Source organism: Lissotriton vulgaris, chromosome 8 (assembly GCF_964263255.1).
Source record: "Lissotriton vulgaris chromosome 8, aLisVul1.2, whole genome shotgun sequence".
NCBI lineage: Eukaryota > Metazoa > Chordata > Amphibia > Caudata > Salamandridae > Lissotriton > Lissotriton vulgaris.
Genome location: NC_141696.1, coordinates 699,129,332 through 699,156,912, shown reverse-complemented (window position 1 = coordinate 699,156,912; position 27,581 = coordinate 699,129,332). Strand labels below are relative to the sequence as shown.

General features: G+C 43.8%; 2 protein-coding genes across 2 annotated transcripts in view; one reads left to right on the top strand and one right to left on the bottom strand.

Annotated features, from left to right (window-relative positions):
• EGFL6 (EGF like domain multiple 6) overlaps positions 1 to 27,581 on the top strand; it is a 433,277-nt gene that overhangs the window by 301,865 nt on the left and 103,831 nt on the right. The window lies entirely within an intron of this gene.
• On the bottom strand, positions 267 to 27,263 carry LOC147697898 (uncharacterized). The gene is made up of 3 exons (XM_086933589.1): positions 26,117 to 27,263; positions 10,997 to 11,316; positions 267 to 284 (listed from the first exon to the last, which is right to left on the bottom strand). The coding sequence occupies exons 1-3, from the start codon at positions 27,261 to 27,263 to the stop codon at positions 267 to 269; spliced, it is 1,485 nt and encodes a 494-aa protein (XP_086789715.1).

Below are 27,581 nucleotides of genomic sequence, written 5' to 3'. Positions count from 1 at the left end.
GTAAAGGATGTTCCCCTATTCACATGAGCCTAAAAGGCTTTAAATTGCCACCCATCAGACATGACTAAAATGGAGCACAATTAAGTGGAAAGAGCCATGAAAATGTATGGCTAAGAAGGCAAAATGACAATTAATGGTCACTTATTCAAACATAGAGATCAGGCCATCCCACCTAGACAGCTTTCACCGTAAACAAAAACTCTTTTCGGCTGCTTATCAGTTAACTCCAAATAGCACAGTTATAGGCTGGATTTTCCCTAAGAAGCTTACTTGGCAACAAAAAGCTGCAGAAATAAACACAAACAAATGACAAATCTTTAAGGCGCATATACACATACTTCAGAAAAGCATTAACAAGGCGCTTTAAGAAGAAGTCCTATCTTCTATGTTCCCTCTTCATTCCCATTACATTTTATCCTTTCCATTAAGCCTCTTCCCACTGCTACTTTCCCAATGATTGAGAATTAAGGTAACCAGGTAGATTGTTTTGCCTTGCATGTGAATAAAAACAAGTTGGCTCGGTACTCCAACACTCTTCGTTTCTAAATGCAGAAAACATGTCACAATGATGTATGCCTGCGCCCTGGTGTCACATTCCATCTTGCTTTGACCTTGCTAAATTCAGAATTCCTATTTTTATACTCAGCAAAGAAGTCTTCAGTTTCTCACATTCTAACCTGACAGATTCTTAGGCGATCCTTACTTTGCATGAGCCGCACTTTCACTCACTGATACGTGTACTTTGCCTGTCCTCTGAGTCTGACAAACATAACAACGACATGCATGATTTCTTTAGGCCTCACCGTATGTGAAGTTAGTACCTTCTTCAAAGAGTGCTTCCTACATTTTATCTGCCTCCTGTACAGGAAGGTTGCTCCATTCTTCACACGTAAGACCCTAATTACGAGATGACCCTTAATTCTAGGTGGTAATACAAGACTCAGACCCTCATTATGAGCGGCGTTTTTTCACCCTTGGCGATAACTACAAGTAGATTTCGGCCAACAGCAATTATGTTTGTCCTAGATCTGAACATTTAGGACCCGAACATTGTTGAAAAGCCAACACCAGACCGTCTGTTTCATGCTGCAGGGGCTGAAGGCAGGCATGTGCACAGTCTGTCCCAGTGCTTTAAATGGGAAAAAATAAGTGCAGGTACTCATTAAAAGGAGCTAGAGGTGTGTCAAGTAGGCGGGGATAGGGGCGGGGCTAAGGGTAGTGCATGATGATACATAATTGGTATTACTAGGCCGCAGTATTATCACTAGATTACTAGCAATGCCCCTATTGAACCTGCAGTAATTGGTATTATTTGCCTGAATCCTGCGTGTTTTCTCCAAATGTTGCACCATTTTCTGGCCACCGACCTCTGTAATTCCAATTTCTGCCGAAAATAGGGTTTCTGCTCGTATGACAATTCCTGTCAACTTGTAATGAGGGCCTAAGACGTTTGCGGACATTTCACTTCATGGCAAACACCGACTCACTCTCGACGCAGGCGTTTCACCCCGTGTACCCGCTCCTCTTTCCATTTTGCCAGCAGGCATTTTGCAACCTACAACTCTAGCGTTGTTTATGCATTGCAGTGCAAGTGGCAAAATGCAAGAATGACGCAGCAAAAAGTCTACATACTGCCTTCTTGGTACTCCATTGCATATTGTTAACCATTCCATGATTTCCACTTAAGTGCTTCTGCAGATGTCTGTCAGCAGTAGTGTAGCCGGTGTGTCATGGGCCCACGAGGGAGGAAATGGCTCTCCACGCTGCTATTTCAATTATAAAATGCACCCTAAATCAATATTCATCCGTCCCTCTGGCACCACTGCACCTGCTGCACAGATGGACGTTATACCCCTGTCTGACCGTGTTTTAGCCAGGCCATCTTAATTCGCAAGCATATGGCCAGTTCTGTCAATACTTATTTAAGATGTTTGAGAGACCTTGCAGAATATATGTGCAGAAAAGGAATACATACCTTTGCATCGCATGCGTTACATCGCAGGCCATTACAACACGGTTGTTACAATGACCGTGTTGTTACAACGCAAACTATTACATCGCAAGTCGTTTCAATGACTTGCTGTAGGGGGCTACCTGGATTTAGGAACAGTATAATTTACTATTCCTACTCCAGTTTGTGCAATAGCAGGGAAGGTGTTGGATTGTAAATCCAACAACAGTGCGCCCCCTACAGCAAGTCGTTGAAACGACTTGCAATGTAATGGCTCGCGTTGTAACAAAGCGGTCGTTGTAACAACCGCTTTGTAAAAGCATGCAATGTAATGCATGCGATGTTATGACTGTTTCCTGCAGAAAAGTACATGGCATGTGAGGGTAAAATATGAGGAAATCAGTGCATTAATATTAATTCCCACTGTCATTTGCTACTCTTCAGTGTTAAAGCCATTGGGATGCAGTTAATACACTGATTTGAGATTTTTTTTTTTAGAGGGCGCCTATGCCAGAAGGCGTCTTGGCGCTAATGTCTGCCATAGGCTGAATTGCCAACAGCCACAATCAAGAAACTAAAGGGGACGAGCAAATAACCAAGTTTCAAGATGTTTTCTGGAAATTTGTAGATTAATCTGGGCTCTCAAATCCTCCGGCATTTGGTTCCAGAGTTGGGAAGTAGAATGGACAAAGATTCTGTCACCCCAATTGGCTGTATGAATTTTAGGAACCAATACTTTTTTGGAAACTGCCGATCGTAAGCACCTTTTAGGAGAATACCAAGAGAATTTTCTCTTAAAGAATTCAGGGCCTATGTGAAGGAGAGCTTTATGTGCTATGCATTGCGCCTTGAAAGCTACTCTCTTTTTAACAAGAAGCCAATGTAGTTCCTCCAATGCTTTTGAGACTGATTCCGACTTCCTAACGTTCCTTAGGAGGTGAACTGCTGCATTCTGTTGTCTCTGAAGTGTTTTTAAAAAGCCTTGCTGCATTCCAAAATAAAGGGCATTGCAATAGTCCCGCCTCAATAGAATCAGGGAATTGATGACTATTTTCTGAAGATCATAGGAAATGAAAGGCAGAAGCAAGAAGAGGTCCGCTGATTAGTCTGATCTGTAAAAGTGAGTTTGGAATCAAACATGATTCCCAAGTTCCTCACTTTCAGTACCGGAGTGGGAAGAGGTTCAAGGGTCTGAGACCACCACGAGCTATTCTAATATGAAGTGTCGCTTCCAAAAAGGAGCACCTCTGTCTTTTCAGAGTTTAGTTTGAGACAATAGCTACTCATCCAACTAACCAGAGCTCTCATACAGTTATTGAACCGATGAGCCACCTCCTCCATGCTGCTGGTGATGCATACTACGATTTAGGTATTGTCAGCATGGGAGATTGTTGAAAAGCCAAATGTCCTTATCAATTTCGCAAGTGGAACCACGTAACTATTAAATACAGTGGGGCTCAATGATGACTCTAGCGAAACACCAGAGGGTAAGGAGAGGGGAAATCTCCTAAGGAGACTGATTGCTCTCTATCATTAAGAAGGAGCACAGAAGGTCGAGAGCTGAACCCCCGATACACATCTCTGCCAGCCAGTGTTCCAGGACTAAGTGACTCACAGTGTCAAAGGCTGTGAATAGGTCCAAAAGGAGCACTGTAGCATTACCGCCCTTTTCCATGAGATCCCGAATCTCCTCATTACCATTACCAGTGCAGATTCCATACTATTGGCTTTCCTGACGCAAAACTGGGGATCCAACCAGGATATTATTTTAGTAGTAAAATTGGGAGAGAGTAATATTTAAATGCCTCTGTAAAATTGTTGCTGGAGCGGGCAGAGAAATCGGACAGTAGTTATTTTCTTCATTATGGTTTAATGTAGATTTTTTAAGTAGAGGGAGGATGGACGCCTTTTTCCATTCAGTGGGAAAGCTACCCACCTTAATGATGTTATTCAGCAACATAGTGAGAGGAGTAGCAATACTTCCTGCTATTTCTCCAAGCACCTTTGGGGGACACGGATCCATTGGATCTTCAGATTTAATGAGATATATTAATTCAACCACTCACTCCGTTGTAAGAGGCGGAATATTGAGCAGGGCCGGAAGGCTGGTGTCTAAGGGAATATCCCCTGATGATGGGAGATTAGCACTCCGACTCACATTAATGTCCCTATATATTGCATCTACTTTATTTCTGAAAAATTCAGCTAAGTTGTCACATAGCTGTTGACTAGGGTTTAAAGTGCTGGCAGTAGGGGTGTACAAAAGCATCTGCACAGTATGGAAAAGTTCCCTAGGGAAGTTGATGGATGAATTAATTTTTTCTGTGAAATATTTGTTTTATTCCATCTTAATCATAGTCTTATATTCACGAATGACTAATTTATATTTCGTTCACTCTTCTAGGGAGTAGCTACTCCTCCAGGCATTCTCCTGTCGCAGACAGCACTTTTTCAGATTCCTAAGCTTAGAAGAATACCAAGGAGCTGCAGGGCGAATTCTATGATTTTAAACCATCCTAATAGAGGCCAGTTTTTTTTACTGCCTCATTGATCCATAGAAAATAGATGGCTGTGGCTTCGTTTGGGTCGCTCGATAATGATGGCCGAGAGGCCTCTAAGGTTTCAGACAGTTCTCACCTATTAATTTTATTCCAGGACCTGACAGCTTTTACCTGACCGGAGTTGTTTGCCGCTATTTTATTGATTTGGTAATAATCCTGAATCGCACAGTCCAGCAACTCCTAACACCTGGTTAAGGCTCCCCTGAACCAGGTGAAAACTGGGAAACAAAGGCAAAGTAAAAGAAAAGTGCGAAAAGGAAAATCAAACTGTTAAAATAAACGGGCAAGGCCCAGGTCACACACAGATCATTAAGAGCAAGGCGCCTTCTTAAAACGGACACTCCAGTGTCCTACAGAGAAGAAAAAAAGGTTGTTGTGCAGAAAAAAAGGTTATTGTGGCAGAGCAATGTCAAAGCAGCCACGGGGTGAATGCGCTCTGCTGTTCAGTTTCTTGGCTGGCTTCGGGCAATAGCTGAGCTTGAGTCAGCATTGGAAGTTTAAAACGATTGGGCAAAACTAGCAACCAATCAGAGTCCAGCATCCGCCAAAAAACGTGGTGTAGGCTCACCTGAACCAGGTGAATACACTACTTCATAATTAGTGCATCTTGTGGTACCAGTAGTTTATGTGCAATATTACTGAATCTAGAATAGTGAGGACTACCTAATGAAGGCATAATAGTGCATATTTCCATGGCAGATTGTTCATACCCACAACTTCAGTGTGACCATTTGTTCTGGGAATAAATCACTCAATCGAGTGGTGCAGATCGTTGTATGCAGTGTGCATTGTCATGCAACCATGCTCTTCTAAGGTGTTGTACTCTCGAAGGCTATATCCATGCCCCGCCCAAATGGAGGCATGCAGTGGGTCATTCCCGATGGCTGTGCTTTTTAGGTTTCGCCTGCACAGCGCTTGTGCTGTGCTTGTGAAATATATTGTATTTAATATAATCTTAAAAGGGGCTTACATTCCACCCTTTTTTTTCATTGGCTTGTATGCTTGCCACTTACTTTTCCTCCGTTTCTATTGGCTGTAGCACATTATTTTGCTGTTCTTTCTCGTGTGCTCTAATCAGTTTCCCATGGCCCAAGTACTGCTTTCATCCACTTTTGAGGAACTTTTTTCATGTTTTGCCTGCACAGCGCTTGTTAACTACTTGGAGCCCTTTTTTCCACACCATGGGCTATTTCCAAGAGCCTCACTCTATCCTTTGCCCACCTTTGACTTTTACTTGGCCTACTAACAAAATAAACTTTTTGTGAGGTTAGGTCTGCCCCTTCCCCCGAACACCGAGCGTGGACACAGTGAGTGTACCCGTACACCCTGTGTTGTACGCACACATTTGCATGTTAACACTCTTAACTTTGTACAGTTTACTCTGACTCAGGCACACAACTCAGTCGAGCACACCCACATGCTGAGTTAGCTTTTATTATTATTTTTTTTTTAACCTCTAACTTCAATATACTTTCTACGCAGAATATACTGTCTTGCAATCCTCTGCCAAGCCCCTCCCTTAGTGACTGTTGCTACCAACTGACTCATCCCTGAGCTATTTGGTTTCTCGTAAGCATGTTACGTTTTTGTCTGTCCATTTAAATTCAAAAAACGCAGGATTGCGCACTGACCGTCCATTCCCAGTGTAGCTGGGTCTGAACTGAGGTGGCGAAGTGAGCTATAGAATGATGATGGATTCAACCCAGATCTGTGACTGGGGGTGAGTGTTTGAAAAGTTTCAGCGCTTCGTCCATCATCTCCTTGTGTTTGCTTTGTTTGCCCTGAGTTGGCAGGGTATGCCCAGGCGTGTGTCCCTTGCTCACTTTGCCACTGGATTCATGGTAGCCTGGCTGATGAAGGGTGTTACCCAGAAACCGGTCCCAGGTTGCTTGTTCCTGTTTAGGGAAGACCTGGATTGGCAGTTCGAGCTGGGCTGTTCCCATGAGGCACAGGGTCTAGACTGATTTGCATATAGCTGGGTCTGAACTGAGGTGCCGAAGTGAGCTAAAGAATGATGATGGATTCAACCCAGATCTGTGACTGGGGGTGAGTGTCTGAAAAGTTTCAGCGGTCCGTCCATCATCTGTGTCTGCACTATTTTAACTTGAGCAGTAAAATAGCTTTAACCTGTCCCTTCCTCACAGTATTCCATTAGCTCTAGATATTTCAGGCTCTTCATTAGATTTTGAATTCCATTGCTTATGTGAATCATTAAGTATTTTTGCTGCTCCTTCCAAACCAGGTTTTTTATGTTCTTTGCGGTACACTTCTCAATTGGATGCTATGTTCAATAAATTGGGTTTCTGCTTGGGTAGATAGATTGACCTAACTGAATTCCGATCTGCGTTGGCAGAACAGGGAGCTTCTGAGTAATAACAAGCAAGTAGATTCCATTTTGCCATTCTGTCTAGACCCCCACGTTGGTAACCCGTATAACAATGCTGGTGCCAATTTAGCTTTGATTATTTCTAGCACTCTTACCCTGGTACGACTCATTCGGCTGCCATTAATTTTTCAAAGTTGATTTATAAAGATAGAAAGCGAGGATACACATTATTTTTACTTTCATACGTTAATTGTATATCTAGCCTTACTCCAAGATATGAAACGTATTCTTTAGTGAATATCTCTTGATCATTTACACTCCAGGTATACTTAGACTTGGATACTATAAACGTCAGAATTTTAGTTTTTGCCAAATTTAATTTCAGTTTCTTCAGATCATAATAATGCTGAAGACCATTTAGGGGCCCTGGAGGCCAACTGCAGTCTGAGCTAATAAAGCAGTATCCTCTGCATTCTGCAAAAGTGACAAGGATTGCACTAAGTCTAGGTGGTGACCTTCGCTCTGCTCGCGGAGTTTGTGGGGTTTTCCGCATTCCACGTTACGCGGAGCTCGGCGAGTTTTTTCCTTCGCTCATGTTCATCAACGTCAAGTTGGCGAGCATGAGCAAGGAAAATCCACCTCCCACTGTGATTTTTCTGTGCTCGTGATCGTCAACATCAAGTTGGCGAGCGTGAGCATAGAAAATCAACCTCCCAGCGAGTTTTCTCAACGTGGTCAGTCAGATTTCTCATTGCAAGTGGTCCGCTCGCTTTGAGAAACCGTATATTCAGGTTGAGAAAGCTGCAGCTCGAGTAAAAATCTACTCAAATGGCAGAAAGGAAGCAACACCCACTTGAGCTGTACATGTTGACGTTCGTGATGATTGCACAATGCGGACAAGCACCTTGTACTGAAAACCACCGCGAATGGCGTTTATCTAACGCACATGCTGACCTCTGCGCAGCACAGCAGAGTTTCTTTTGTACTTCGTGGAACTCCACCCAGGCTTAGATTGCACTCCCTATTTTGGTGCCGGCAATAGGTCTGCATTGTATAAATTAAAAAGGACTGGCGCCACACACATCCCTGTTTCAATCCCCGGTTCATTAAAATATTTTTAGAAAAGGTTGAGCCGCTGCCTAATTTAACCCTGACCCAGGTATTGGTATGCAGCAATCTGATGGCCATAAAACGTTGTCTGGAATTTTCCATGCCTGCAACTTTTTTCAGAGTGTGCCCCGGTTGACTTTGTTGAAGGCTGCAAGGTAGTCTAAAAAGCATATATACAGGGAGGGCTTCTGCTTGATTGCCTTCTTTTGCTAAAAGGATCAATCACTGTGATGTTATTCGATGTTTTACAACCTTCCTGAAGCCTGTCTGAATTATAGGCAAGGCATTGATCCTGTTAATCCAATCTTCCAAGTCAGCCAGTAATAATCTGGCAAAGTCCTTTGCGTTTGTTTCAAGAAGAGCAAGCTGGAGGATCAGCTTCTAGCAATCGGGATGTTAGACATACAGCCAGTCTGAATTGGGAGGGGAGAAGGAACATGGCGGAAGCAGGCTATCAGCCGCGGTACCCTGCTCTAAGCTTTAGCAGAGCGTTCGGGTTTTTCATGTGCGAATGAGGGCTTTTTTATGAGCATTAGCATTGCCAGCATAACTCTGTTAGTGCAAATACCTTCCTTGGGTTAAATCTCTTCTCTTCTTACCGAAGATTTACTGCAATCACCGGGTCGTTTGACTCGGTTTCCTTTCGCTCTCCATGCATGAGCATGGGGGCGTGTTCCGCTCGAATCCGGTGTTTGCTCTTTCAAGCGTCTCCCTGCTGTCGCCGACTCTGCTCCTGTCCCAGACGCGGACTTGGCTCTCGTCGTTGTCGGTGGTGCCGTGGAAGTGGCACCGGGCCGCCCTGGAGCTCCGTCGGGGGAGGCAGGTTCGCTCCCTCCGCAGAGACTTTCTTCCTGGGACTGCTGTTGGAGAGGCACGCGTGGCAGCATTGGAGGGCGTGACCCTGAACAGCTCTGAGCCGGCTTCTGCAACTCGATCGGAGGCAGCAGTGGAGTCTAACAATTCTGGATTGACGGCAAACAAGGTGAAGGGTGTGTGTGGTACTAGTTTTGGATTCCAACAAATATTAGCGAGTCATTTCGCCTCTTAGTCCATTATTATATGGGACCGCACACAGGCCTGTCTGGGCTTGGATGTGTTATTATGACAGAATTGCTTATGCCCTGATGAAGTCATTGAGTGATTTGTCCCCAAGACGGAACACGTGTCAGCTGTTTTGCTACATCTGATGATACCGACTACACAGGATCATCTTTGAGAACGTGTTACTTTCAATTTTCAAAGAAGAAAATAAAGAAATCATTTGAAAAAACTCATTTTGGAGGACTTTTTTGGACTGTAAATATTAATACAATCATTTCTGAATATTATATACTGGTTGCTCGGGGACAAAATATTGTTTGTAGCTATTTCTCTGTGTTTCACAGCAGATTAATTGACACGTTGGTGGCCGTTGCCTCGTTTGTTCCCTGGAGCATTTATCACTGTTAATTTATCCTTTTTTTACTAATATTGGTTTGCGCAAGACATAACCAAGCCACGCTCTGCAAAGTTTTGATTTTAGATAATGCTGGAATTGCTGCATAGCGGCGGAGGAAAGAACCCCTGTTAAATTTATCATACTCGCAGTTGCTTGGATATTGTAGAACAAATAATACTGTGTTCGCCCTACGAGATTCCTTCTTTTGGTTACTACTGAAATCATCATAAAAACATGCTTTATGCAATTTTTGTTGCTCCTTAGCCCGTTGACCCCGGTCAATACCTCCGTATCTCTGTAGATTGTTGATTCTCACACGGACTGTCTTTTGCTGTTGTTTCTTGTGCTAAACTAAACTCAGGCAGCGGTGAAATTTTTTTATTGAAATGATGGCCAATTAGAATTGCTTGTTCCTTAATAGTATTCATATCACTCCAAGTGTCTGTCCTTGTGGCTCCTATATTAATGTTTTCATAGACATTTGATGGATTGTTGTCCAGGGCAAACTGTGCCGCCTGTACTTTCAGTATGGGATTGCACTGAGTGCCTGAATTTAGTTTTGTAAAAAAGTGTGACTTATTAGATATAGTTTGAAAAACGACATGTTTTGCCGCCTTTACGATGTAAGTGGGTTGCATAAGACCTTCGCTTTGCTTTTTAAAAAAAATTGTTTATTGAGAGTTCATAAAAACAAGATCAGCATTACAGAATACATTTGTGAAAAGCTTTAGTACAGTACATGGCATATGGATATAAATAAATAATCAATGATCAGGTGTCCACGACATGATTATAAAGTGCAAGAAGTAATTGTAATGTGCAAAAGTGCTTAAAAGTGCATATAGGCAGACTGGTGGTTATGAAGGTATCTTTTACAATTCAAAAACACTCCAAAACTTTTCATATTTTTTGAGCGCCCCTGATCTAAGTGCATATTTTCTTTCCCTGCCCTGGGTTCGTATTAATTTAGCCTTCCATGCCTGAAAGGTTGGTACTTAATTGGTTTTCCAGGACTGCAGTATAAGTGATTTAGCTATTAGAGAAGCTATGAAAAGAAATTCGTCATGTTGGGTGTTGGTCGCTGAGCAGCCTAGAACAGGGACTACATCATTGAATGTTATAGGAGCTTTAAGCTCAAAGGAGAGGTATTTTTCAATTTCCCTCCAGAGCGGTTGGATTTTAGGACATTCCCAGACAATATGTTTCCAAGTCCCTTTTTCCTCATTCCGGAAACATTTATCGACAACTAGGGGAAAGATATTGTGGAGGTAAGAGGGGGTTCTGTAAATCAACCATTTATTATAAAATTGCATGTGTTTAAAATTAGCGCCGCGGAAGATTGTTTTATTACATTTATTTATTTTATCCCAAATTTGTTGATTGATTTCAATATCCTCCCTTTTTTTCCACCTCTCGATAATCTCACAAGAGGATTCCTGCTTCTTGTCTTCTTTTAGTATTTTAATCCAAATACTCGTCTTTTTTTGAGTTTTATTATTCAGTGCTGTAGAGATAGTTTCCTTAAAATAAAGATTTCCTATATCTAGCTCCCTGAGTATTGGATTCAACATAAAAAAAGACCATTTCAGAATGGAATGAGAATGGTTCACCTGGCTGGCAATTTGATCCCATGTCTTCCACCTGTTACCGGCCAGGAAGTCATCGATTTTATCAAAACCATTTTCCTTCCAGAGGTTTATTATTTTTCTGTCCATAAATCCCTCTTCCCCTAGGTTGAAGTTGTTCAAATCCGTTGTGTTACTTATCCTAGGAATAGAATGGGATTTCAGAAACTGGGTTTTCTGTCTAAAAATCCATTGGAGGGACTTGTAGCGGATTTTCTTTGGATCTTTAGTGACTCTAATCGGATCGATTATTTTTACCTCTGGCAACATCTTCTTCATAAAAAAATTGTCCGCCTCGTTCGTGTCTAAAAAGAAAAAACGAAAACTATGGTGTGCAAAAGACGCAAAATATTATTCTCTTATATTTGGGAGGGATAACCCTCCTTGTGCAAATGGAAGATATAAAGTGCTAAGTGCGAGTCTAGGAGACTTTTTGGCCCAAAGAAATGAAGATATAAGGGAATCCATTTTTTTTAAAAAGGAGACCTGAATAACGCAGGGTGCTGCATTAAATAAAAAATTGAAAAGAGGTAGGATCGACATGCGTATCAATGCTGCTCGGCCCATTATGGACAGGGCTAATAAATTTCAGCGTTCTAAAAGGGACTCAACCTTTTTTAGCAGCGGTGAATAATTAAGTGAGAACAAGTCGTCTAAATTGTCCGTTATAACTATTCCCAGATATCTCTTCGGCATTGGGTTATAAATTTGCCTAAATTCTGGTATTAAAGTGTCTACAGTGCAGTTTAATAAAATAATTTCCGTCTTGTTAACATTAATTTTATAGCCCCCTAATTTTTGAAAGTTGGAAAATATTTTTTTAATTTTCGCTTGACTTAGGGGGTTGGAATCTAAAAACAGGGCAATATCATCGGCGTATAATTTTATATTAGTCATACCAGCTACCGGGACTGTATTAGTTCGTATATTTCTAATCGAGATCGCTAGAGGTTCAATAAATAATGCGAATAATATTGGCGATAGGGGACAGCCTTGTCGGGTACCTCTAGTGACCTTGCATGTACGATGTTAGAATTATTGATGATAATCTGTGCCCTAGAGTTCAAATATAGTTGTTTTAAAAGAGAAATAAAAACATTCGGGAAATTAAAACTGTGCAAAATAGCAAATAGGCAGTCCCAGGACACTAGATGGAAGGCTTTCTCCGCATCTAGGAACTAGATTTGGGCCTTCACTTTATTATTAAAAATCTAGTGCATCCAATACAAACTTTGTATTTGTATGGGGCTGCCTACCTGCAATAAAACCGCACTGATCATTAGCTACCAGACTTCCCACTATTTTATTCAATCGATTTGCTAAAAGCTTAGTAAAAATTTTATAGTCTGTGTTTAGTGGACTTATGGGTCGGTACGAGTTTATATTCTCCCTATCCTTCCCCTTTTCTAAAATACTAACTACAACAGCTGAGAGTAAAGAATCCGGGGGGATCCTCCTTGGAGCAAATTGTTTACTAAGATTAAAAGCTCTTTACGTAGAGTTCCTTCAAATTTAAAAAAAAATTCAATTGGAAGACCATCGTCACTGTTGGCCTTACCATTGGGGAGGGAGCCGATTACCTCGTCTAACTCAGACTCTGAAAAGGTCTCGTTGAGGCATTTCTTTTCTTCATCATCTAATTTGGGGATTGTAAGTTGAGCTATAAACTCCCCTATTGAATCAGATGAGGCCTCTTCTGTTGTTTGATAGATTCCCTCATAATGTTTCAGGAACCACTCACCAATTGAGGCTGTGGTCTTGGCGTGTATTTTAGTGATTGGGTCAGTTAGTTGATCAATTCTGTTGCGAGCCTGTTTTTCTTTAGTTTGCCAAGCCAGGAGCTTCCCTGTATGCTCGCTATCCTCATACATCCTCTGGGCGTAGCAATTAAAATTGGTTTCGCCCAGGGCATATTAGAAGTCCCTCACTCTACTCTTAGCCTCGGAGAGTTTTTGGCTAGAATATGTTGTTCTGGCCCTGTAGTGTACTTGGGTTGCCTCTGAAGATCTGTTTGTAGTCTGCTCTTCTCCTCCTTTCTTGCCTTATGTTTTGGTATATCTTTAGATGTAATAAACCCCCGTAAAGTGGCCTTAAATGCATCCCAAGTCGTGTTTAGTGGGGCTGTACCTCTATTGCGTGTAAAGAACTCCTCAATGAATTCTTCAATTTCTGCACACCATTGAGGATCTAGAAGGTTAGATTTATTAAAAAAACATCGTTTTATAGGGCTTATGTCTTGTGGTCCCAGATTTACCTCCATGGAGACTGCCGCATGATCTGAAAAAGCGTTTGGTAGATGAACATAGTTATGTAGCTTTAACTCATGGGAGGTAAAAAAAAAATCTAATCTTGAAGCGGAATTATACTTTGCCGAGAAACATGAATATTCTCGTTTGAGAGGATTGTTAACTCGCCAATAATCCATGATATCAAGGTCTAATTTACAACTTTGAATTGCCAAAACAGATTGGGGTTTATTCTGACGGCGATCTTTTTTAGACGAGTCCAATACAGTATTTTGCAAAAAATTAAAGTCACCTCCCCATATTATTAACCCGGGAAGGCCAGTTATAGCATTCTTTAACTGTAGGATTGGCTGAAAATCGTCTAAAATGGGAGCATAGATTGTAGCAAGGATTATATTTACATTATGTAATTTACCATGGGCAACTGCCCATCTACCTCTGGGGTCTGTGGCTGTGCCTGCCAGAGTAAAACCTAGATGTTTTCCTATCAGTATACATACTCCTCTCTGTGTCAATCCAGCTGAGGAGGATATCGTATGGCCAGCCCAGCTCTTGAATGTTTCATCTGCATCGGACTGGTCTCTATGATGCGTCTCTTGTAAATAGATAATATCAGGGTTTAGGTTTTTTAACCAGCATTCAATAGTGTTTTTTTCTGAACATTGTTCAGACCATTTGCATTAAAAGAGATAAACTGCAGCATGCTATTTGCTTTTTTTTAAAAAGGCCATAGTTAAAAACATGCTAAAGAATGGATATAATAAGTATGTATGCTAAAAGGGTTATTTAACAGTACAATAATATAGTAAACATCAAAAACCTCTCTTTGTGCAAATAGGCAAATAGTCAAGAACTCTTTGTACGTCAATAGGTAAATACTCAGTGGTGCAAATATAGTAGCAGAAAATATAGGTAGCAGCAGACCCTTACTTTGTGCAAAATAGGCACGTAAACAGTGCAGTACAGTAAATAAATAACAAAAAAACTTCTCTTGTGCAAATTGGCAAGTAGACAAAAGCTCTTTGTACATCAATAAGTAAATACTTAGTACAGATATAATAGCAGCAAATATAGGTAGCAGCAAACCCTTACTATGTGCAAAATAGGCAAATAAACAGTGCAGATATTAATAGCAGCAAATCCTTTTTTTGTGCAAACTAAGCAAATGAGCAGTATACATATTAATAGCAGCAGTCTAGATCCTTCCATGTGTAAGAACACAAAAGCGTAAAAAACAGGGGCCTCAGCCATACCCCTTTTACAAAAATGCCGGAACCTTATCCACATTAGAGCCATGTTAAGAGCAGATGATCTTGTCTATGCCGTCTCTGAGCTAATCTTAATAATAGAACAAACAATTCTTCAATATATGAACTCTTTTTTTCCCCTGCAACGCCTCCCTTCACCACCCCAACTCCCCCAACCCCCCCCCCCCTAGAGTGGACGGAACCTCCACGTGTTCCACTTCGCTTTGCTGAACATCCTGCATATCTTCATCTAGTTTAACATGTTCGTTCTTTCATGGCATGCCTCCATTTCGGTCATTTCAGGTTGTATCAAGGGTTGTCTATAATTCCTTTCCATCCCTAAATTCTCAGCTGCGGCAGATGGTATAATTGTTAATATTAATGAATGTGCAGTGATCGTGTCTGCATGATTCGTTTGTATCTAGGCTGATCAAGGTCAGATTGCTCATGTGATCTTATTTTTTTTAGAAAAACTGTAATGATTTGTTATTAGCATTTCTCTTTTCCTTTTTATAGAGATTCTTTAATCTTTTTTTGTTTTTCCTAGAAACTGAAGGTTTAATTTCATTTTCTTGGGCCATGCTATTCCCATCTAACATAATATGTTGTTTGTTCATTACTTTTCCTTAGGAGATAGGCCTTTTTCTAACTCCCCTTGAAGCAAGTCTTGTTATGGGTTATTTCTTACTGTCCCATTCGGGCTGTTGATATTCATTGTTGCTTCCCTGTTTACAAGGCACTGTGAATTGTCCACTTAGAGCGAAATGAGTGCCCTATTATTAGATATCCTCAAGTCTCCTTGTTCCAGGGTGACTCTGGACGGTTTGTAATTAATTCCTTCTTCCTTTCAGTTTGACACCTCTTTTTTGTTCATCACATGCTTCATAATGTCCTTTTCAATCCTCATCCAAGCCGAGATCATAGTGTGTAGAATGTTAGGCAACTGTACCCAGTTGCTCTGTAATGTCACCACAAGCACAGTGTTTTCCTAGTCCATTTTTAGGTCGGACCTAGGCAGCAGGCATGCGCTGTCTCCGAGACATGCTGTATTCAATATAGGACTTTAATCCCACCTGATGCTTACCACAGGCTGATTCCAGGGTCGCTCCCTCCAAATTTGTTCATGCACCCCATACCTCACTTCTGTTCCTAGCTTAGGAGCACCGACCTAATACAGATGAATTTTACTTGATTAGTGCCCGTCCGCTGTGATTCAGGTACCATTTCTTCTAACCCCTTCCTATTCCCCCTGCCGTCTTTGACCCATTCGGGTTCTTGCGCTGTGCTTCAGAAACCAATTACCCTTCTCCCGGTTGCCTCGTACATCTCCCACAAGGTCACATTAATTTTATATTTATAGACACTGCCACAGAGATTAAGTAATTTGCTCAGAATCGCAAGTTGTTGAGCTGATGTCAAGACTTGAGTCTTGTTTCTCAGTACCAAAGTCAGCAGCTCTGACCATAACGCCACATTGCTTACATTTAGGACCCATGCTAATACCTTCATGCTCGGGCAAGATCCCACTAAAAACACCTGACGGCTGGCTGGAGGAGTTACATTATCTCGGGAATGTCAGCCCTGTTCATCAGATTTGATTTCTGTTGCTACTCAGAACAGAAACAGCTCTTTACCAATTCTAGAGCTTGACATAATTCCTAGAAATTACACTACGTTCCAGGCTTTCTTCCTTGATTTAAACCTCATCCTGTCTGTTCACTTCTGAAAATAACTACAACCAAAACATCTACACGATGATTGTGGAAGAGGCAATTGGAAACACTGGGTCTTTAAACTACACAATCAGTGCATGTTTTTCCTCCAACCATGTTTTATGCTGGTAAAGTAGTTGAACACGCTTTTTGCACTTTCTCCAGATATTGTGCAACTGAAAGATATCACTTTTAAAATATTGGCCTAGGCAGCTTAGCTTTTTATCCATGCAAGCCAGAGAAAAGTGGTATAGAGTATGATGGAGGTGGCACATTTTAATTTGCAGCTGTACCAAATGGCAAACCCTGAGATACCCAGCAGTATACAAAAAAAAGATATTCTCCTTAATAGCACATGTGAGGGATCGGATTTGACTGTTTGTGAGAGGCGTGGGGTGGCGTTGGTGTGGTGGGGTGATATTGGAATAGAGCCACAGAGCTCCATGCCAGACTTTAGATGTACCACAAAGAAGCTATACAGCAATTTAATTGGCTTAGTCTGCTTTAATTTATGTGGTAGAAAAGGGCTCCTTGGTGACCAGGCAGCCGAACAGTAGTCAGGCCGATATTGCTAATGCTGTCCCCCTCAAAGGACATTTAGACTTCTTAGGCAAATGACACCTGACAAAAGTAAAAAGTGTGAGCTTTGATAACCCATGCCATCAATGGATACTTCACTGAAAATGGCAGCTCTGCTGATATCGGCGAATACCCTGCACCTCACAAGTTTGAAGCTGCATTGCCTACACCTGATTCTGTAAGGGCAATATCATTAGTAATCCTTCAAAGAACTTCAGGTCTGTGGAAGTGCAGTTTGCATAGATCCAAAGTTTGACTTACACATGAAAACAATCAGCCTGTGTAACCTGGTGTGATGAAATGGTAAAACCCCTTTCGAAGTACAGAGGCCTTCAATGGGCCCTGTCATCTGAACAGACATTGATATGCTCCTTTGTCTGTCACCAATTTTCTTTAAAAAAAGAATAACATCAAGATTATATTCCTTTCTTGATGTGAGATCTCCTAGTTGCCTTTCCCGTTTAACAGAGCATAGCATTTACCCCTAGGCTAATTCATTATTTACAGGTCAGGTTAATGGAAAGAGCATATACAAAACAAATCTAACCATAAGCCCAACACCTAAATCAAATAAAATCTGTATCAAACCGGTAGGTCTCTGGTTGTCGTTGCAGCACTCAAGTGGGACATGTATGCACATTGTCAATCAGACTCTTAGCATCTTGAGTGGCAGTGCACACACAGAGGTCACGGGTTATATATCTACCTGGCAGCACTCTGTTTTAGCCACATATTCTGCCTTTTACTGTGAGGCAATTCCACACAACCAGAAGAACAGCAAATTGCGTCTAAAAGAAAAATCTTGACCGTCGAATAGAGAGTCTATGTCAAAATGTCACCCTTTCTCTAGGGTGAAAAAATCCTTGCACCACTCTTGTAGGTTGGGATTAGGCACGGGAATTGCTCTGAGGTCACATGCCATTCATTGCATCTTACCTAACAACTTTATTGTGAGCGATGTTATGACTAGCTTGCCCGAGGCGACTACACGTGGGTGGTGACTGTGCAGTTGTCAGATTGCAGATGTATTATTTTTAGCAAGGCGGATAGTGACTAGCACAGAAGGAGATGACTAAGGAGAGGCATAAAGACTGGTATGTTTTTCCAAAGTGGTCCTACAGCACAAGGTATTCCTTTTTAAGGTCGAGCCTGCATGAGCAGCTCTCGCTTGTATTGTTTTCAATAAAGAACTTTGATTCCACCCTCTGTTTACCACAGGTTGACTCCATTGTTGCTCTTCTTTGCTGCAACCTAATTGGATAGCGCAGCTGATATGTCACTTCCGTTCCTATCTGAGGAGCACCAACCTCGTATAATTATTTCCACTTGATTAGTGAGGCGAGTGTGAACATTACATATTCGTCTCTTGTGGACCACACCCTTGAAAAGCTAGGGGCTCATTACGATCGCGGTTTTCCCGCATCCTTCGGGCCGGCAGAAGCCACCGCCGGCCCGGAGGATGCAGGAAAACTGCTGTGGACCCACCAAAGACCCACCGCCAAATTAGGATGGCTGGTGGGTCTTGGTTTCAGTCCACCGCTTTTCCGCCGCGGTTGGCTTACAACCGCGGCAGAAAAGCTCTAATATGGTGGCGGTGTCTCTCAGACACCGCCAGACATATTAGGATGGCTGTGAAAAGATGCTTTTCTGCTGCGGCTTCTCCGCTGAGGAAAAGCATGTGGATCTTCACCTCGGGGGCCCGTAGCGGGCCCCCTGGGTGAAGGAGGGTGGGGGTGCACATGGGGGGTACCTATGGTACCCCCCTGCATTTGTATGCAGAAATCGGCAGGCACCGCGCTGACCTGCCGCTTTTTGCATACAAATGCAATGTATGCATTTGTAACATTGCGGCGGGTGCAGCTTGAAGCCGCACCCGCCGCAATGTTACAAATAGAGGATGTGACCGCCAGGGTGGCGGTCACATCCTAATTGCACAGGAGGGAACTCCGCAGCCCATGCGGACGTTCCCTCCTACTCAGGGCTCGCGGACGGACGCAAGTCAGTCCGCGATCGTAATGAGTCCCTTAGTGTCTGCACTTTTAAATGCCCACTCACCACTTCTCATCCACGGCCACCACCCTGTATTTGGACAGTGGGTGTTCTGACTTTCCCCTTCAGTTCTGCTCGCTTGTTCTATCCTGCTCTACGGTTTTGACTTCATTCCCATGTTCTTGTTCTTTCATTCGTAAGCTACGGTCAAACCGCAGCCCAGTCTTGGCGTTAAGCGAAAATCATTTTTGTGCTGTCTGTAATGGGCAAGCTTTTGAAGCAATGTGCCTTTTTTTACTTAAATATTGTTGTACTCATATAGGTACTCTAATCCAGCAGTTTTAATTACTATGCACCAAGACTACTACTCACAGAAAGCATCTGTTATGTTTTTAAGTCATCCATTTCCCATCTGCATTCAAGGACTTGTACTTTTTAAATGCCCCCCCCCCCCTCCCGCCCCCCCAATGTTAATGCTGGACTAAAAGTAATAAATAGTAAAGTGCTGGATGTACATCTCTTGGGTAACGAAGGAGGTCAGCTCTTATCTATTTTTTTCTTGCATTGCATAGATAAGTGAATATTTTGTTTAACATACCAAAGTTTGCTTGCATAGATAATCATCGCTGTAATGTTGGGCTTTTTGTCGCAATCAGTCGTGCATCATTTCTCAACATTATGGCAGTCAGTTGGGGTTGTTTTCAAGTCACATCTGCAGTGCGGGTCTCTTTGTGTGTTTTAAATTGGAACAAAAGTTAGAAGACTGATAAGTAGAAGCATAGAGACAAGCTTGGCTATATTTACTGATGCTAGGCTCCCAACTGCAGCTAGCAGTTAATTCAAGAAAAACAACAATCGTGTCCAGCGCCTCTTAAGTGTACTTTGTGCAACAATGTTCTCCAGAGAAAGGCTACAAACTCTGATTCCTCTCTCTTATGGATCACGCATGCCTTCCAAGATACCAAAAAGACTATCTCTAAAGTGCTCCCCTCCACCTTCCAAGAGAGCTCAGCAACTTTCGCCTAAATGCATCGTGACACCCTCCATAAAAAACCAACAACTGCCTGCTAAGTGTCCACCTACCACGAGATCCTAAAAACTCTTTCATAAGTGTTGTCCTTCAAGTTCAAGGAACTGCCAACAACTTACTCAAAAGCGTCTTCCTTACACAAGATCCCAACACCCCTTGCCAAATTGTACTTCTTTAACAAAGTCCCAAGAAATCTCTACAAAGTGCGCTACTCCGTCTTCCACAAGACACCAACCTCTCATAGGTGTCCCCTTTCATGGCTCAGATGCTGCACTGCTCCTAGCCACAGCATGCCTGTTCACCAGTGACACATGAAGTAACAGTAGATGTCGCAGCGCCCAGGATAATGTGCTGCATGGATAAATACTTATGATGTCCCAAAGGCGAGACCTATTGGCCATGCCAATGCTTGTCCTCTTTAATTTCTAGTCATGAGTATCTCCTCTTGATGTTTGTCATCTAGTTTACGTGATTGTGTTACTATTGTCAATAGAATATCTATTTGAGTATCCATTTTGAGATACTGTGCATTCAGAGACAATAGCTTTCTTATAGAATTTAACATCACTGCTAATGAGTCACATTTTTCTTCTGCCATCCTTTATGGTCCTGTGCCATTATCAGGGCTGTCAAGGCTTGATATGTTCAAAATTGTTCATGGTGACAAAACATGGATTTATTTTGAAAATTTGCTTTCTCTTGATAGACGCCCATTAGCTATTTCAGGTTGTTTGATCTTTTAATCTCTTCACCTCCCAGGGTAGACATCACTTGCTTTTTGTATTGTTTCCTCTACAAGGTCTATTGTCAACCATTGATGTCTTCTTGGTCTCTATGTTATTGTCTCAAGTTTTACCCTGTTGATTGATTCTTTCCATTTACTATCTGACTGCAAACATACAGGAATTTAGTGGCCTGGATGAAGGAGTGCCGTTTATTCATTGCAACGGTGTTTGTTTTGGACCATTTGCAGGACTCAAGTTCTCTAATTTCTTCATACTCCGGCTAGTGCTTATGTGGCTAAACCAGTCTATTAGTGAAGCACATGGAGAAGCCTATACATGATGCACGGAGTCTGCAGTACTTAATTTGTAAAATATGAGGTCCAGGTGCTCACATTTTTGTCAGAGGCCACACTCACGTTCCCCGGCTCTACCTACTTATTCCACTGGCTCCACCCACATACTCAACTTGCACTGCTGAAAGTCAGATGTAATGCCCGATCTGAATTCCAGCAAGTGAATAATATCTGAGCCTATACATTTATCTAAAAAATGTAAAAAGAACAGACAGGTGGGGATTTGCTTCAGCGTCCTGAAAAGCTTGCGGAAAGTTTTAAATTTCCTACCTACGGCAGCCTGTAGGACGCTGGTGCATGCCCTCGTCACATCGCGCCTGGATTATGATATCTGCTCTACCTGGGGGCCACTGGAAAGGCCATCAACCGACTCCAGGTGCTGCAAAATGCAGCGGCCCGCCTGATCCTGAAGCTCCCAAAAAGATCAGCGTCTAAAGCTGCCCTCAAGGCCCTTCACTGGCTCCCAGTGAGGAGCAGGGTTGAGTTTAAGGCTCTTAGTACCTGCCAACGCATTTTGTGCGGTAAGGCACCTGCTCCCCTCCAGGGGCTGGTTACTCGGTACGCGCCTACACGCGCCCTGCGTTCCTCGCACACAGGGCTATTGAAGGTCCCCAGGATAAAAAAGTCAGGCATGGGGGGTAGGTCTTTTAGATACTTGGCCGCGAAAAGCTGGAATGCCCTACCATTGGACCTTCGCCTGGAGCCCTCTGAACTCGGCTTCAGGAAGAAGTTAAAAACTTACCTTTACACGCAGTAAGCCGGGCCGACCTTGCGGTTGTGACTGCTGTTTCCACTCATTACAGCGCGGGGACACGCCGTTGCGCGTAACCAGGCGCTTTACAAATTTCCCTTATTATTATTATTATAGAATGCAGAACATATAGCTATGTCTGAACTTGGGTGGCAAAGTGAGCTAATACCTCATTCTAGACAAGGCTGTGAGCGGGCCTCAGAGCCTGAGGCAGTGCGGGTATGCTAGGGTGTGGTGGCAAAGCAGTGAATGCGCGCGCATTGCTGAAAAAATCTGCGCACCCTGCTTGCCGTTCACAGCCCGAACCTGTTGGCTTTTGAAGTGCAAAAGTACACGAATAAACAGTACAACCACGCGGGTTCATCTGGTAAGGAAATCGAAGGGAGGTTGGGGTTGCAGGGGGCAACGGGGATAAGGAAGGAACAAAAGAAGGAAGGAGGGAGGAGGAAGGGGATACACGGTTACACATCAGCCCTTGGTGTAATAAGGTTGATAAGGCATATCTCGACTCAACCACAGTGCTTACAGAGCACAAGGACCAGCAAAGTGTGCTCAACCCCAGTACAGCAGCGTGAAAAGACATGTTGCGCGGAGAGCAACAACATCAGGAGAGTATGCGCGTGTGTCAATGCATGTGTAGGCGGTGGCGCTAAACATTCGGCGGATACCAGATAAGAAAAGGTGGGGACGTGATGACGTCCGGTCCAGCAGGCATGGCCTGCTCCAAAACACTTCCATCTGTGGACTGTGGAGGACACAGAGGCGTCTCTCTACCTCATGAAGGATAAGAAGGGCTCCCAAACATCATTGGGTCGAAAGCACACTGGCATCTGTTCCCAAAATGTGTATTGTTGTTCCTGGCAGTTTGCAATGTCCTGTAGCCAGGCCACATATGTGCTAATAGGTTGCCCGCCCCCACCCCAATGTTTGGCTACTCTACGTTTGGACACAAGTAAGAGCATAGCGGGTGTTACATTGACGATCCAGGGTCGATATGTCCTTAATGTAGCTCAAGACTCAAAAGACACACACCACAGAAGTTTGCAGCGGGGCATGCCCAGTAATTTATATATAGTGGAGAATACCCCCTCTCAAAATCGTATCATTCACCCCGGGGCATGCGAGATGTAGAAATGTGGCCTGTGGCGAACCGTCCCAGCACAACGGGCCCCACCGGCCGCCCCCACCAGGCGTTCCAGCCTAAGGAACTGCTGCAGGTTACGATATAGGTGATGACGATGCAGAAACTTCAAGTGTATCATCCTCAATGTGTAGTTAGTTAGGTGAAAGGAGTTTGAAAGCACTTCACTCCCCTCCCTCCACGCTAAACCTCAGTTTAGTACCTCATTCCAGGCAAGGCTGTGAGCGGGCCTCAGAGCCTGAGGCAGTGCGGGTATGCTGGGGTGTGGTGGAAAGCAGTGAATGCGCACGCATTGCTGAAAAAATCTGCACACGCTGCTTGCTGCTCACAGCCCCAACCCAGTCCCCCACAGATTTGATGAGCCAGCCTGCACTGAACCGAAACTGAATCCATCCCAGGGCCAGTACTGATCCATCGAGACAGACCGGGCCGGCCCGCAACTACTTAACAATAGCCACTGCACTACTGCAGAAAGTGAAAGTCTCTGATCGCGCATCTTTATGTTTATGTGTACTATGAACTTAACACAGGGCGTTATTTATCTAATTCTCCGATCTTTTAATATTCACATGCTTTGAATATCTTGGGTCTCTGTTTATGATGGGCTTTAAGGCTATGTTTCAGATCATGATTAGGCTCTGAATGTGTCGGGAGTTTTTTAAACATTATTTTTGTTGGCTTTTGAAGCGCAAAAGTACAGGAATAAACTGTTAAATCATGATCATTTGGCCGCCGCCGGCCTACCCCAGGCCATCATGACAGTCACGGTCACCACACCAGACCAATAAACATAATAATTTAAAAAACTTCACGCCGCCTGCGGCCTGCTAGGCCCTGCCCTCCCTCACCTGCGCTGCGCACCTTTATTTATAACTACCCCAGGCCATGCTCGCTCGCTCACCCTCACCTGGTGAAAAGAGCTATGTACTGCAGCAGTAGTAGTCTGTCTCAACGTCGTCCAACATCGACCTTTGAATGGCGGCGTTAAAGGAGATCATCAACCACCAGTGGATACGGTGCTGGTGGTCAGTGGGGTGCGGCTGTGTGGGTATGCTGGGGCGGGCATGCCGTGGCAAAATTAAAGCAGAGTGCGCGCGCATACAACTGCAAAATCTGCGCACGCGTCACTGCCTCTGCCGCGCACAGCCCCAACCCCGCAGAAGACCAACCCTCCCAGGCAAATGCAAAGCCCTGCTGCTGCCCAACTCAGTGTCCTGCCCACTGGGCCAGCGGCGGCAACACTGATCCGCGGCCGGAAGTTTTGAAGTGAAAAGACTAGTGAGGAGAAATTGAGAATCAGTCATGTAACGTGACGTTGTCACCAAAGACACACGGTAAGTGTTTTACATGATCAGAACAACCACAACGGTAACTGGGGGGTAACTTAAACACAGCACACTCTCTCTCTATGCCAGTGTCATTTTAAATAAATCAATTAACGGTGCACTTAATCTTAATGCATGACTCACTGTAGACCCGGCCCTGATAATTAGGTGGTGGTGCAAAGCACCGCCAAGCTCCGGCTCAAATCAAGCCCTGGGAGTCTGTATTCTGAACTTTGACCTTGACCAAGAACTGTTTATGGGTATTTCGGATAGTTGACGGGGCTCAGTGTTTCGTATGAATTCCAAATTGTCATTAGAACTCCTTCTTCTGGATCTTTTTGCCAAAGTGCTGACTTCTTGGGGTCTGGGATCCCTGGGCAAACTAATTTATGACAATTGTAGTGGTCCTAATGTTTGCTTCACAACCTCATCCATCATGGTCTTTTGGCCACTTGTATTCCTACTGAGTTCTTCTGTTTCAGTTGAGGCATATAGTGCTGAGTCTTTGCTTTCATCCCAGAATGAATAAGATTCAGCGGATGGGGTTATACCTCTGTGCTTACTGATAATCTGCAAATTTGATGCCTATGGTGCAATAGTTCGCCCATCTCCCCTTCGCTATGATGCTACTTTCTCACTAGCCAGGTACCTCTTACTTGACTACTGGCTCAGGCGTATAAGGATGCCGTTTATTTCCAGTAGTTCTTAAGAACGCCTTACCCCATTGATGGTCGAGTTGCGGGCTGACTTGCCTTTTGTAGTTTGAATCTGGCTCTGGTTTGGCCCATTGTTGCTAATTTCCACGACTTTTTGAAATTTTGGTCATTTACCTTGAAGAACCGGATTAACCCACTTACTGGGTCTCGGCGGCGGGGGAACCGCCCAAGCCTTCCATACCCTACATATGTAGTAAAAGGAGACACAGGAGCCTTCGTCTGCAGGAGGAACCCAGATTTATTCAAATAGCCCGGCCTATGGAACAGAGTCCCAAGCTCGTCAGAAACAAGACAGAGGAGGCTGCTGCTTTACTCCGCAGCTTACAATCTTTTTTATACTTTTTCATTCCAATATTTTGGCTGTTAGTTCATTGTTCAATCAGGGTAGTGTTTGCAGTTGATAACCAGATACAAACGACGTTTGTAGTTGGTGACCTGGTCAAGGCTTGGTACACAAATCATTGTTCACTTGGCTTGATCAAGGCTCAGTCTTTCAGGTCACTGTTCAATCACCTTGATCAAAGCCCGGTCTTTCAAGTCATTGTTTAATCACCCTGATCAAGGCCCAGCAGTCAGACCATTGTCCAGATAACCTGATCACGGTGTCAAGGATGTTTACCAGGCTGGGAGCAGGAGATGGAAAACAAATAATTTACTCAGGGTTGAGTGTCTTGTGGCTTTAAGTTGAAGTGCAAAGAACAGGGGGGTTGGGTGTGCGACAGTTCCTGGGCAAAAATGCAGGCTGCAAGATGGCTGTTGTCGTGTTAGTTAGTTTTTCCTCAGGCATCAGCAGAAACGACCAGGGGGGTCGTGAGGAAGTGTTTGACACGAGATGGCAATGAAAAAGCAATGGAGTCCCGGTACAAATTATGCCAATCAGAAGAACACTTTTCCTCAGACCCTCCTTTTGCCATTGAATGGCAAATACTTTAAGAAATGTTAATGTTCATAAGGCCATTGGTTTCTTGTTGGAGCATCATCATCATATTTGTGTTGTTACTGTTAGAGGGTGGAGGCTTGATGGTCTGGACACACATTGTACAGAGCACTGGCAGACACTGAAAGCACAAACAGAAGGAGACCAAGACAGTTACTCCCAAGGCAAGGAAGATGAGGATCTTCCACTTCCACTGGGAAAGGAGGCCCCAGATCCAGCCTGTGAGGGACCAATTGCCTTCATCCAGATGAATTTTGGAAGAAAGGTGATGCAGGCGTTGGATGGCATCGTTCACTGTAGGTGCGTTGTCTGGGATGTACACGCAGCAGCTGGAGCCGATCAATTTACACACACCACCACGATCGGCAAGGATGATATCTAAGACCATTCTGTTCTGAAGCATTATGAGGCGGTCCGTCTGCAGCTCTGCAGTGATGTTGGAGAGGGCACCAGCTGTTACTGTGATGGTGGCTTCAAGGACCCTGGTCAGTCCTCGTACAGCCCGACTGTTGGCCATGGGGCACCAGAAAGGAAGGAAACCTTTAAAGAAGTCCCCGGTTTCCTGGCCTGCTGTATCCTCGGCTGTTATGACGCCCCTATGTGAGCGGCGCAGAGCGCCCTTCATTGACTGGTGGTAACCTCCATGGGTGGAATACGTTGTTGGAAGGAGGAAGGCTAGATAGCAGGTACCAGACCAGTTAATGGGGAGCCAAGTGTAGGCGGCAGTGCCACAGATGAAATAGGTGTTGGGGGATGCCACCAGCCTCGGAGGAGATATAGAGTTTAAAGTTTTTGTGATATCACACGTACTGGTACCAACTTTCTTAGTCCCTAGGCCATGAATGCAGACAGGGCCTTGCACATTTATGGCATTCACAGTGTCTCGATCATCAGGCAGTATCCTTCTTGTGCAGAATCTGGAAAATGTTTGTCGATTAGTTGAGTTGAATACTATCATCTCACCGAGTTCATCTGGTGATAGTAGCATTGTGGATGAGCTGGTCGGGCAAAAAAGAGCATTGGCATGGCCGGATCTGTTCCGCCAGAAGTCATCCTGAAATGTTCCACAGGCAGAATTGGCAGTACCATTGACAGTGTAGGCTTCCTGCATCAACATCCACCATGCAAGACAAGACCCAGAGATGGAAAAGGGGTAGGGAAAGAATGGGACAGGGTGTATCATGGAATGCGGCATCAGTCCACACACCCAGCAGTTGGAAGTGTTCATGATCAGCTGGTGATGGTGCAACATTTGGATGAAGGTGTTGTTGAAGAATTCTGCAATGCGGGGTAACTCGTGGGCTGGTAACGTGTAATACTGGTGTTCTGCAGGAGTCGGGGTATGAGTTGGTGAGGTAACAGGATGGTAGATTAGTAACAGCCAACCAAGGATAGACAGGATGAGGGAGACAAACAGCGTCACCACGGTGACCATGAAGCATTTACTATGTCGGAGGCTGACATCTTGTTTCTGGATTCGGGTGTTTTGGACGGCGGCCATTGTGCTAAGCCAGGGACCTCTAGTGGCTGTCTGTGATTGGTGGTTGCTTCACTGGGCGCAGGTGCCAAGGGCCCTTATGGCTTACCTTAGTCTGACACACCAGCACTACTCTCACCCGGTGAAGATCACAGCCTTACAGCCTATATGTACTTGGCGAAGTCAAGGGCAAGCCTTCCCTCGGGGCGCAAGTTGTATCGGTCGGAAGTAGGGACAGTATGGTCGGCAAACAATTGTTTTTGGTGTTGAGCAGAGTTAAGGGAGGGTTCCACCCTTCCTTTCAGTATGCTGTCACTCTCTGCTTCCGTAGATCTAGAATGC

What these genes read in the sequence shown, in the direction of transcription:
- LOC147697898 (XM_086933589.1), bottom strand. Translation starts at nt 27,263, where the DNA reads ATGGCCGCCGTCCAAAACACCCGAATCCAGAAACAAGATGTCAGCCTC. An exon ending in CATCCTTGCCGATCGTGGTG is followed by an intron (nt 11,317 to 26,116) that starts GTGTGTGTAAAT and finishes TTTTCTTTTTAG; the next exon opens with ACACGAACGAGGCGGACAAT.